Here is a 13,042-nt window from a genome sequence, read left to right on the forward strand (position 1 = left end):
CCCTCGTTGGAAACTCTGCTTTGCCCCTGCATTTGTGTCTTGTAGTTGGGCTCATGCAGATTGGGGTGTGACTGGGATTTGGGGGCACCTGTGCTCACCCAGGTCTCAGGCTGGAATATGGAAGCCCTTGATTTTGCCTTTTGTTCCTGGAATGGTTGATACGATGTATGGCTGATTCTGTTAACTTCTTGCCTAGAATCCTTTCCCCTTTTCTTCTTTGGCTTAACAGAACCCTGATTTTGTTTGCGGCTGTGGGATGTCCTTCTCTAGGTCATGGCTCATGAGTGATTTAGCCAGTCTTGACATGTTCTCCACTCCCTTGTGCTTTTCTGGGGTAACTTATCCTTGCCTGAAAAAAGGGAGTGATAGAGCTGGCTTTATTTATTTTAAAATTTATTTATTTATTTTTGGCTGCACTGCAGCATGTGGGATCTTAGTTCCCTGGCCAGGGATCGAACCCGTGCCCCCTGCAGTGGAAACGCAGAGTCCTAACCTCTGGACCACCATGGAATTCCCAAGAACTGACTTGTATCTTAACCTCTTTCTTCTGCTCCAATTGTGAATGTGAGGCCCGGAGTGTTGACAGTCCTCTGAGACAGCGAGGGTAGAGGGTAGAGATTCTGCCCATGACAGAGCCTTTGAACCAGCTGTCTACCTCCAGACTAAGTATTTAAGAAAAATAAGCCTTTCTTTGTTTACAAGGAGCCTAGCTCCTTGTAGTTGGGTTTTCTGTTTATTGTTGAGCAGTGCTTTTGTATGTGTGTTTATTTTTGAGGGATGCCATCGCCCCTTGAATGTGTGCAGGCATTGCTCAGGGCCTGCCACGTTCTCGGCCCCCAAAATGATTGTCAGATGGTTGAAGAACCTGCCCTAGCTCCCTGCATTAGGCTTCTTCTGGTTCCAAGTGACAGCCAAAGGGCACTTACTGACTGACGTAACCAAGAAAACTAGGGGTTGAGCTGGATCCAGTGGAGTAGCATCCCCTACATCTGTCCCTTGGTCTCTCCCAGTTCCGCTTCTCTCTGGGTTGGCATCTTTCCCAGGTGGGCCACTCTACCTGATAGGGGAAATGGACCCAGGAAGCACCAGGTTTACACGACAGTTATAGTTCCTACTTCTAGAACAGCGGTTGGCAAAATTCCTTAAGGGATCAGATAATAAGTATTTTAGGCTTTGTGGGCCATAAGTTTCTGTAGCAACGTCCCAGCTCTGCCTTTGTAGCAGGAAAGCAGCCACAGATGACTTGTAAACAAATGGACGTGACTGTGTTCCAGTAAAACTTTATTTACAGGGCTTCCCTGGTGGCGCAGTGGTTAAGAATCTGCCTGGCAATGCAGGGGACACGGGTTCTAGCCCTGGTCCGGGAAGATCCCATGTGCCGCGGAGCAACTAAGCCCGTGCGCCATAACGACTGAGCCTGCGCTCTAGAGCCCGCGAGCCACAACTACTGAGCCTGCGTGCCACCACAGCTGAAGCCCGTGTGCCTAGAGCCCATGCTCTACAGCAAGAGAAGCCACTGCCATGAGAAGCCCATGCACCGCAACGAAGAGCAGCCCCCGCTCGCCGCACCTAGAGAAAACCCGCACAGCAACGAAGACCCAACACAGCCAAAAATAAATTTAAAAAAACACAACAACTTTATTTACAAAAAGAGGGGTGGGGATGCTGAATTTGGCCCTCGGGCCTTTGTTTGCTGACTTCAGTTCTGGAGGGAGACAAGGCTTCTCTTCTAGTAGTTCAGGCAGAAGTTGTGGGGAGGGCCCCGTGGTCCAGGGTGAGGCAGTGAAGCACTCACTTCAGCCACAGAATTTAAGGGAACACCAAAAGCTCAGCGATCAAGATAAATAATATTTTCATGCAATATTTAAAAAAAAATCAAAATTAATACAGAAAAAAAATCCATCACGCAAAGGTCATGCAAAAGTCACACAAAATATCAAACAGGACCAGGATGAGGGGGTGCTGAGTGAGGCAAGTTGAGGCGCCCGCCCTGCTGTGGCCAGGTGGTTGACCAGCTTGGGTTACCTGCCCACCCCTGTGGGAGGGAGAGTTTGGTAGTGCTAAAAGCAACTTCACAGGGAACCAAATGGAACACGGTTCCCCTAGGAAAGAGGGGTGCAGCTGCCAGAAGAAAGGGAAAGGGATGCCGTTTTCCTGCCTTGGTACTAAGCACTTCATATGCATGCTTTATTGTCTCCTTTTTTTTCCCTCTTAGCAAACCTCAAAGGCAGGTAGTTCTCCCCATTTTACAGATGAGGAAAATGAAGGACAAACTATGTTGCCGAAGGTCACGCAATGCCTGAACTAGAACTCGCGCCAGGGATTTTGCCCTCCAAAGTATGCATTCTTGAATTCTTGGCATCAATTAAAGTTGAGGCCTGTTAGAAGCTTTGCCAAAGGCCCCGTGCTTTCATCATCCTCTGTCAGCAGGTACCCCTAGGTAGCTCACCTCAGTGCCCCCTTCTTGGCTCTTGTTCTTGTTGGCAGATGGCTTTCAGGAGTTGGGGGAACCAGAAGCCCTCACCCACTTTTGGAATCAGCCTCTGGTTTAAAGCAACAAGAGATCAGTGTATATTCCCAAATTAAATTATGGACACTGCAAGTGTTAAGTGGCAGGTGAGCTGCACTTTAAATAGACCACGTTAATTCTGGCAGTGGAAGCGGAGCCCTGCTGGGATAATCATGATCATCAGCAGCATCACTCAGGCAAGCTTTAGAAGGATTCTGTATCGGTAAGCAATTTGCAAAATTGAAAGGTGAAAGCACACTTTGAGGTGTTTCATGTGTACTCAGGGTCAGAGGGAGGTGACTGCAGTTTTCAGGAAAGACAATGCAAGTGAGAGTCACTTGATTGGAATCGTGATGGATGTACTGATGGTTGTCTGGTGGGTTACAAAACAAGTTTTTGGCTGGTCAGCCGGCCGGCCCAGAGTGGTACTCTCACCAAATTCTGAGAGAGTCTTCCAGTAGAAAGAAGGCTGTTTGCACTTGTGCAGTTTGGGCTGATCTAATGGGTTTCGGAAGGGGATTAGTTTGGCTTTTAGGGATTGAGACAGAAGGTATTCTGAGTAAACTGCCCTGCTGGTGGTTTTACCAGTCGTTCCTGAGATGTTTATTCTAAATGATCTCAGAGGTTGACTTGATACACAGATGCATACACACGCTCATAAGTACATACACATTTAGATGCTGTTAACAGAAAAAAGAAAAGAGGAAACAATATGAATGCTCTTGGATAAGAAGATAATTATTTAGCAAGCAGTGGTTGGTCATCATGGGCTGGGCATCATGCTCAGTGTTCTACCCCCCTTTTCTCCAGTTACCCCAGTAACCCTAGGTGATTCTGCACTTTGGGGCTTACTTTAAGGGAGAGGAGTCTGAAGCTTAGCATGGTTGAGGGACCTGCCCAGGGTCCTTCCGCTGAAGACCTCCTCACCTGTTGTCCTGCCTGCTAGACTGGAAGCTTGTTAGGAAAGAGTCCTTCTTTTCTACCTGGCGGCCCATAGCCTCGCCCAGCTTGTGGCTGCTGGGAAGAATGCAGTCTGTGCTACTTGAGCTGAACTGCAATCTTAGAGTGAGCTTATTAACTTGCTGTCCAGTGTATGGAGATGTGTGTATTCACATCCTTCTGGAAGGAAGGTTCAAAGCTCTTGTCACCTTCTCAGAGGGGTCTGAGCCTGTTTAGCTCCTGGATTAGAATCCCCGTCTGGCAGCAGAGACTCAGCAGTTTCCCCCTCGGGATATCGAGCAGTTGTGAACATGATCCTTTTCAAGGAGGCAGAGCGCCCCTCACTTTGCAGGGCAGTGTGATGAAGTGGTTTGCAGGGAGACAGCTCTGAGGTCCCTTTCTGCTGGACCACTTATAACTGTGTGTCACTGGGCCAGTTACTTCACTTGTCTGGGCCTCAGCCTTGTCTTTGACATGGAGATGGCCTTGGTGGTTGTGAGGACTGAGGTCGGATGGAAAGTGTTGGGTGCAATGGCTGGCACGTAGTTAATGCTCAATAAGTAGTAGCGGCTATCGCTGTTGTTGCCGTTATTATTGGCAGCATTGAAAAGTATTGATGAACTGTCCTTAAGTAAAGAAGGTTGGTTACAAAATTAGGTATACACTGGAATTACACCTATGAAAAACATCTGTGTGCATGTGGACAAAAAAAGCAGGATGTGAGGCGACACGGTGACTATTTTTTGGATAAAAACAAACTTCTTAGCTTTCCTTAAAGCCTTAAATCTGCTCAGACCTATGGAAATCTCCCCTAAGGAACTAGAAACAAGGACAGTGAGTTATGTACAGGGATGGTCAAAGCATTATACAGGGAAAATTGGCATTATATTATGTTCCCAGCAGTCCTGAAATAAATTGTGTTTAACTGGGGAGCCATCAAAAATCATGTTCTCAGAGACCTTTACATGTTACAGGAAAATGTTCATGATCTAGATAAGAAAAGAAACAAGTCAGGATACAAAGCTACGTGTGTGTGTATTTATATATACACACATACATACATATACATATACATATACAACACACAATGTGATGGTGTATTAATTTCTTATGGCTGCTCTAACAAATTACCACAAAGTTTGTGGCTTAAAACAACACGAACTAATTTTCTTATAGTTATGGAGGGCAGAAGTCCAAAGTCAGTTTCACTGGGCTAAAGTCAAGGTGATGGCAGGGCTGGTTCCTTCTGGAGGCTCCAGGGCAGGATCCGTTCCTTGCCTCTTCCGGCTTCTGGTGGCTTCTGGCACTCCTTGGCTGTGGCCGCATCACTACAGGCTATGCTTCCCTGGTCATGGCACTGCCTTCTCTTCTGCATCAGCTCTCCTTCCCCCTCCCTCTTTTAAAGACACTTGTGATTATGTCAGGCCCCCAGAGACAACCCAGGATAATCTCCCTGTTTCAAGATCCTTACAGGGGTCATTCCGCTGTAAGGACACACCTGCACACCTATAATGACATGACCTGTCACACCTGCAAAGTCTCTTTTGCCGTAAAAGGTAACATGCACAGGTTCCAGGGAGTAGGATATGGTTATCTTTGGGGGTCATAATTCAGCTATCACAGATGTCAATTTTGTATAAAAAAGCAAAGTGCAGGCAAAAAGACTGACTTGAAAATGTTAATGTTGGTCACCTCTGGATGGTGGATGGGGGGGTTCATTTTTATTTTCAATATACTCTTGGGTATCTTCCTTTTTGGTGCTAAGAAGTAACTCTTCTACAACCCTCAAAACTGCCCATGGACATATATACAATTCTTTTTTTTTTTTCTTAATATTCTTCTCCATTATGGTAAATCAACTATACTTCAATAAAAAAAACAAAACCAAAAACTGCCCAAGGGTGTTCCTCTGCAGACGATGCACGCCCCACAGCGTGGTCCCACTGTCTCCGCAGAGCCCGTGTTCTGGTTCTATGTGAAGGAGGTCCTCAGCAAGCATGAGCTGCAGCGCTTCTACGCCTTGCACCACATCGCCTCGGACGTGGGCCGCGGCCGCGCCTGGCTGCGCTGCGCCCTCAACGAACACTCCCTGGAGCGCTACCTGCACATGCTCCTGGCCGACCACAGCAGGCTCAGGTACCCCAGAGGGGCTCGGGGAGGGGGTGCGCCGAGGGGTGACCATCGTAGTATCTGCCCGCCTGCATCTGGGGCGGCTGGGTTCCCCTCTTCCCGCCCCAGCTTGTCCAGCTGTGCTGTGGGGACAGTCGACCAGAGACTAAATGAGGATGCCTGTAAAGGGCTCCCTCCGCATGACAGCTGCATGCAGCAAGCACTCAATAGATGCTTGTTATTATTAAGGCCTGGGGTGTGGAGAGAGCTGTTGTCTTAGGACACAGCCTGCGCCCCACTTGCTGGAATTTTAATCTGCGTTTCTTTCGGATTCAGAATTTCTTTCTCTTTAGATGTTGGGTGTTCAGTGCCCAGTTTCATGTTGTGTCTCACCTTGCGTGCTGCATGCTGTACAGCTCCTTCTGGTGGTTTTGAGGTTAATCAACCCCAAACTGATGGAAAGAAATAGGGAAGTTTTAAGTTGGCGAGAGAAGTCATTTGTTATTATAAAACAACATCTCGTTTTATTTTGTTTTCTTTTTTTCTTGATCATAAAGTTCACTCTGTCAGTTAGTATAGGCCAGGTTATGCTGCCATAACAAGCATCGTATAAACCTCATTGGCTTGAGACAGCCGCGTTCATTTCTTCCCCCTGCTGCATGTCTGTCATGGGTGGGAGGTCTCATCTCAGGGATCCAGGCTGACAGAGGCTCCATCTCTACATATGCTTTCCTGATTGCCAAGGCAGGACAAGGGACTGTGGCTGAGCCAAGCTCTGGCTCTTAAAGCCTCTGCCCGCCGTGATGCTCACTCCCACTCATATTTCATTGGCCAGCAAGTTATACGGCCACAGGCAAGCTCAGCAGGGTGGGTGAGGTATGGTTATCCCACAGCCATGGGGAGACGGCACTGAATATGCATCAGCGATAGTACAGTCAGCCATCTTCCCTTCAGAAACATTTGACGATGCTGTAGAACACTCTGGGACAAAACTTAAGTCACTCATAAATTACACAGACATAACTCTGCTAACATGTTGGTATTTTTTCTGTCATTTTGCTTGTATGCTGGTGTTTGTGACCTCTTTCTCCTCTCCCTGTCTTCCTCTCCCTGTCCCTTTCTCTCTCTCTCTCTCGCTGTTATTTTCCCTCTGAGAAGGGTGGACTAGACATGTTGTTTTGTGTCACCTGATGATGCAAAGGGACAGTGGTCCATTCTGCCCTGGTCCCTTGAATAACTTCCACATCAGCCCAGATCCTCAACACTGAAATGTCAGTTAATTCATTAAGCTGGCGTTTCCTTAGTGCCGTGATGCATTCCCGTGATTTCACATCTTGCTGTGCATTCCCCGGCTCAGGTCTCCTCTTCTGTTTCTTCTGTTGCTTGTGGTCACCTCTCTACCAGTAGTTTGCTAGGTGTTCTGGGATTGTGCACTAAGGCTGTTAAAGATACCCTTGAAGTTCTCCTATTGATGTTGCTTGTGGTACCTTGTCCAGTTGTGTGTTCAGACCCTGTGGATATGAGATGGTAGGGATGGGGCCCAGAACGACTGGCATCAGCTGTACTTGTGTGCTGCTTAGGGTCTGAGTTGGGAGGCTGCAAATGTCTGTGTGTACATCTGAGCATTAACCAGCTTTCATTAAGGAGAACATACGCATGTTTCTTATAATAGTTGGTTTTTTTTTTTTTTTTTGTGAAGCTCTTTCCAGCGGATCATTTACAAGTGCAGTCTGCCCTCTCTATCCCCAGGTTCTGCATCTGTGGTCTCAGCCAACCGTGGATTGAGTACTGTGTTTAAGATCTGTGGTTGGTGGAATCCATGGATGCAGAACCTGCAGATTTGGAGAGCCAATTGTACTACGCTATTTTATATAAGCATCTGCAAATTTTGGTATCCGAAGTGGGTCCTGGAACCAATCCCCCATGGATACCAAGGGACAGCTGTAGTTCAGAGTTGTGCTCTCATTGTCAAGGTTGAATGTAACAGTGAGCAGTTGAAATGAATCAGCTGTTAAGAATCAAAGTTGAACTTACCTGAATCACTAGCCACTCTAACTTGATGTGGGAAAACCAAATTCATTTACATGCATGAAAACTGGCTCCAATTTGTAAAGAATCACAAATTTGGGAATCAGAGGTCTAGTTGCAGTGCCAGCTTGAACATGTAGTCTGTGCTTCCACTGACATTTTTGCCAGGTTGAGTATGTTGAAAATGATGTGTTTCTTTTCTCTTTCTGTTAGTTGTATTCAGTCGCTTCAGCAATTATGTATCCGGTCTCTTGCTGAACTCCAGGTCACCCATCACTGACTGTGCTTCAGTGAAATTGGGTTTTGACTCCGTTAGTTTGGAGTTCTCTGACCTGGCCGGGAAGTCTGGGGGGGTGAGGATATTTGCTTGTTATTGCTTAACGGGGGGGTCGGATAAAGAGCTGGGGAATGAGGCTGGGAGACCTGCTTTGGAGCCCTGGCTGTACCATTTATTGCTGAATGACCTTGAACAATGGAATGACCTGTAGGCCTTTCTGTCCCCCTCCTCCCCCACTGCTCTTTAGATTTGTGGGCCTTTTTAACTTCCCAGCCCTTTCCAGGGGTAACTTGGCTTTTGGGCTGCAGCCCAAGCTGGTGTTATATACAAATGCCCTGGTTGATGGAGCCATGGAACTATAATTTCTTACTGAAATTGTCTCTTCTTGTATTAACCCAATCAGAGGGGTCCTGTGGGCTGGCTTGGATTTCCTGTCTGTCTCTTAGAGACATAGCTTGAGTGGAAGTTACCCCTCTGTTTGTCCCCTTCTCCTTTTCTGCTTCAGAAATACCACGTGTACATCTCATGCCTATCTCAGTACTTTCAAGCTCAGGGGGCTCTGAAGATCTCAGGGGACCAGTGAGGAAGTTGTAGGATATATGCGCGCAATCCTTTGTTTATAACCAGAAGCCTCAGCCCAGCAGATACCTCGTGTATCCACTCTGGGATAACCAGGCATGGATTGTCCAGGGAGCCATATGTGGGAATTGTTTGGCTGACAGATGCCGAGAACCACTGTTCAGAGTTTTTCCCCTCTCTTTTCCAATTTGCAGCACTTTTTATGAAGACTGGGCTTTTGTGATGGATGAAGAAAGGTCTAGCATGCTTCCTACCATGGCAGCTGGTAAGCCTGGCCAGGGCCAAGGGCGGGGGCTCCTGTGAAGCTTGGTGAGCAGAGGAGGCTGCCTGGGAGTGAATTTATAACTCCAAGGGATGCTCTGGTTTTCCCTGTCCTCACCGAATTAATGAGTCACTTGCCACTGTCCTTCCTTTAGTGGTGATGAGCAATTGAGTCCATTTATCTAGAACTTGATACCCTGGCTGGGAAAGCATGGGGTTGAGGGGTTTTGGCTGTGGCTTTGCAAGTGTAATATAAAGATCCAGGGAACTGGGGGAGGAGACCTGCCTTTGAAGCCTGGCTCTGCCCCTGTCTGGCAGGTGGCCTGGGGCAGATCCTGTGAGCTTTTTTACCTTTACTTTTCTCTTGTGTGACGTGGGAATCCTGATAGCATGGCAGTCACCTGTATAGGGCTGTGAGAGAATGAGACGTGAGAAAGAGTCAAGTACATGATTTGTTACCATGAAAGCCCTGCATTGTTGCTAGTTGATGAATTGTTAAATTGTTTAACATTTGACTGTCACTCAAAGGGTAAAGTGGGTAACTTGCTTCTTTCTTCCACATCCTTTGTTGCCTCCTTTTTCTCTCTTCCCTCAAAGTTTACACTGAGTCCCACCTACTGAGAGTTATGTTAGGCTTGTCCATTGATGAGGAAAAGTCAGGTGACCATGATGTCTTGTGTGGGCCATAGGAGACCAGGGCAAGTTTTTGCCTAAAGTGATAATGGTAATGATATTGGTACACATTTTTTGATTGCTTACTGAGCTGTTTTCGATGGGTGATGGTCTTTAATACTCTGTAAGGGATGCTGCTGTCCCCCTATTATAGATAAGGAAACTGAAGCTCAGAGGTCGTGAATGGCTTGACCAAGGTCTCAGAGCATGTAAGTGGCAGTGCTGGGATTCAACCCAGGCAGTCCGACCCCAGAACTTACTCCTTAACCTCCCCACGGTTGACTTCTTATTTGTCTTTTGTCTTCCTGACGGATAGGGAGAGAATTTGGAAAGACTCAACTCCAGTGATAGCGGGTGTCTCCTGACCCCAGTTTTGTGGGTGGTTTTTATCACCATTTGAGACGAGTGTGTACCCTCTTGTGTACTCTAACGTCTGCGGCTTGTTTATCGTGTTGGAGTGTGACTGTTGAACAGCAGACACACCAGGCTCTTCCCTTTTTGGGGGCAGGTCTGAACTCCATACTCTTCGCGATTAACATCGACAACAAGGATTTAAACGGGCAGAGTAAGTTTGCTCCCACCGTCTCGGACCTCTTGAAGGAATCCACGCAGAATGTGACCTCCTTGCTGAAGGAATCCACGCAAGGAGTGAGCAGCCTTTTCAGGGAGATCACGGCATCCTCGGCCGTCTCCATCCTCATCAGGCCTGAGCAGGAGACCGACCCCCTGCCTGTCGTGTCCAAGCACGTCAGTGCCGGTGAGCGAGAACGGGGGAGGACAGAGGGTCGGGTGAGAATGACAGATTGTGTCATCTGAAAGCGCCAAGGGGAGTGAAATCTGATGCACTCGTATTTTCAGTTCATGTTTGTGTTTATCTTTTTAATTTTTTTTTTTGGCTGCACCATGTGGCATGCAGGGTCTTAGTTCCCTGACCAGGGGTTGAACCTGTGCCCCCTGCAGTGAAAGCACGGAGTCCTAACCACTGGACCACCAGTGAAGTCCCCATGTGTTTATCTTTCTTACCCTTATTCACTTGGAAAGGGATCTGAGAGCCTTCCTGAGATGTGAAGATGATAGGGTAACCAAGCCAACAGCTCAGTCAGAGCAAACTGAAAGGGAGGGTGTGATGGTCACGTGAAGCCAGAGGAAGTTGATCTTCATTCCTTTATTCCTTCATCCATTCATTTCTTTAATTATCCTTCTGATAAGTGGGGTGAAAGCCCAGCTCAGGGTGCTATAGAGAATGTATACTGTTGGGGGGATGACATTTAAGTGGGGGCCGGGGGAAGGGAGGAGTTGGTCAGCTTTGACTCTAGGCTGTGAGGAGGCAAAAGAAAGTTGATTCAGCTCTGATCAATTTTGTGAGAAGTTTACAATACCCCTTGAACTTTCTGGGACATCCAGAATGTTGCAACAGCAAAATTGGAAATTTTGGGTATAAGGGCTTAATCCTGGTATTCTCAAATCCCTTAAACAAAGCAGTAATCATGGTCATCCCTTTGGAATTATTCATGATGGTGAAGACTCAGAATCCCATGGAGTCTTTGGTGCACACTGGCTTTATCTGTCTTGCCCTCTGTTTCTCGAGCAGAGACCCCACGTGAATGACAGAGAAACAGGACTGTTGATAACTTTGTGTACCAGAGATGCTGGAATTTGCATACCCAAAGGAGTATCTTGGGACTTCCCTGGCAGTCCAGTAGTTAAGACTCCGTGCTTCCACTGCAGGGGGTGCGGGTTTGATCGGGGAACTAGGATCCAGCATGCCATGCAGCATGGACAAAAAAAAAACCAAACAACAAAAAACCAAAAAAAAAACTGGCCAAAGGAGTACCTTTTCTATCTATTTTGGGAACCTGCTTTTGACACTGTCTCAGAGTTTGGACACACTGGTGAAGCATCACCACGTCACACCTTGGTTTAGACGGATTTGACTTTTTGGAATTGGCTCCAAAGTGTCTCACACCCAAGGTTGATGATTAAGATGGGTGAACAAACTGGCTCATCTAAGTGCTGGTCACCAAGGCAGTCTTGACCTTCTGTTTCAGTTAGCCTTTGCTGTGTAACAAACAGCTCCAAAATGTAGTGGCTTAAAACAAACAACCACAATTTATAATTTTTTTTATGATTCTGGGGGTTGGCAGGATGGTTCTTCTGGTGGTTTCACCTGGGCTCCCTCTTGGGGCTTCATTCAGCTGGTGACTGAGCTGGAAGATTCAAGATGGCCCCACTCATGCACCTGGAGTTGGTGCTGACTCTTGGCTGGGGCATCTCAGTTTCCCCCCACACGGTCTCTCATCCTCCAGTAAGCTAGACCGGCTTCTTCCGCGGTCATTTCAGGGCAGCATTCCATGAGGGTAATGCCTAGGCTCTAGAACTCACACAGTTATTTCTGTCACATTCTGTTCTTAAAAGCAGAGCACTAAGTCAGCCTAGTTTCCAGAGGGTGGAGAAATAGATAGCACCCTTGATGGGGGACAGCAAAGCCCCACTGTAAAGGGGCATCGTGCTGGGCTGGGAGAAATTGTGGCTGTTAAACAGTCGACTACAATCCCCAAACTGATTTTCTTGGTCTCATCTCCCAGCCATGAGAGTATCTTCCAAAGTGAAGCAATACAAATCATTTCAATAATGATTCACCCTTTTAATCAAAGTGCTTGGAAGGACTGCTTAGAAGGAATGATTGTAATATGTGCTCTATGGCATATACGTTCACATCAGAAGTAGAGGCTCACATCCATTTTGCTTGGTCTCCCGTAGACAAATTTTTTTTCCAAGGGTTAAAAGAAATCTGAGTTTATCTCAGATTCAATATTTAGTAGAATAGTAGAGATTTTCCACAGTCTAGAGGCAGGATGGCTCCATCATCGCTTTATCTTCCCTGCTTTTTCTTATCTCATATCTTTTGCCAGATGCCAAATGTAAAAGGGAGAGGAAGAAGAAAAAGAAGGTGACCAACATCATCTCGTTTGATGACGAGGAAGACGAGCAGAGCTCCGGGGATGTTTCTAAGAAGATCCCTGGGGCGGGGGAAAGCTCGGAGGAGAACTCCGACCGCTCCTCGGTCAGTATCATGACGGCCTTTGAAAGCCCCTTTGGGCCAAATTCCAACGGAAGTCAGAGCAGCAACTCATGGAAAATCGATTCTCTGTCTTTGAACGGGGAGTTTGGGTACCAGAAGCTCGATGTGAAAAGCATCGATGATGAAGACGTGGATGAGAATGAGGACGACGTGTACGGGAGCACACCTGGGAAGAAGTGCCCGGGCCACTCGGAGTCGCCGGAGAAGTAAGTTCTGCTTCAGCTTCTGAGGAAGGGTGGCTGGCTCTTTCTGTAGTATTCGGTGAAATTAGACTGCAGGTTTTCTGTTTGGGGCATCATTCATTTTTCAGATCTTGATTTCAGAAGAAGGAGCATTAGCTTGCTCCACTCCTGAGAACTGAGGGGAAGAGAGCATATATACTATTTGAAGGTACTTACTGCAAAGTTGGTGTCAAGATGTAGGCCTTGAAATTCTTGCTTTATGTCTGTGTCTTTCATTTTTGTTGCTTGGATTTTGCTTGCATCTCTTACTTGCCACTAGCCCAGGAAGCTCAGGAGAGAGGCAGGGTATTCTAGAGAATAGTCTCCGGCTGGTAATTTCTGTGTTTATTTGCAGGGGTGTGAAT

At 47.0% G+C, this 13,042-nt stretch overlaps 1 protein-coding gene across 6 annotated transcripts in view; it reads left to right on the top strand.

Annotated features, from left to right (window-relative positions):
• The window catches only part of SNX29 (sorting nexin 29), a 562,097-nt gene that overhangs the window by 56,399 nt on the left and 492,656 nt on the right, over window positions 1-13,042 (top strand). For 5 of the 6 annotated variants that reach the window (XM_061208309.1, XM_061208310.1, XM_061208308.1 and 2 more), the window contains 4 exons: window positions 5,404-5,584; window positions 8,636-8,706; window positions 9,883-10,131; window positions 12,287-12,662. In XM_061208309.1, the coding sequence (XP_061064292.1) occupies window positions 5,404-5,584; window positions 8,636-8,706; window positions 9,883-10,131; window positions 12,287-12,662 (877 nt within the window). The remainder of the gene's footprint in view (window positions 1-5,403; window positions 5,585-8,635; window positions 8,707-9,882; window positions 10,132-12,286; window positions 12,663-13,042) is intronic. The other variant, XM_061208313.1, reaches the window with a different exon arrangement.

Source organism: Eubalaena glacialis, chromosome 13, assembly GCF_028564815.1.
Source record: "Eubalaena glacialis isolate mEubGla1 chromosome 13, mEubGla1.1.hap2.+ XY, whole genome shotgun sequence".
In the NCBI taxonomy this organism is placed as follows: Eukaryota; Metazoa; Chordata; class Mammalia; order Artiodactyla; family Balaenidae; genus Eubalaena; species Eubalaena glacialis.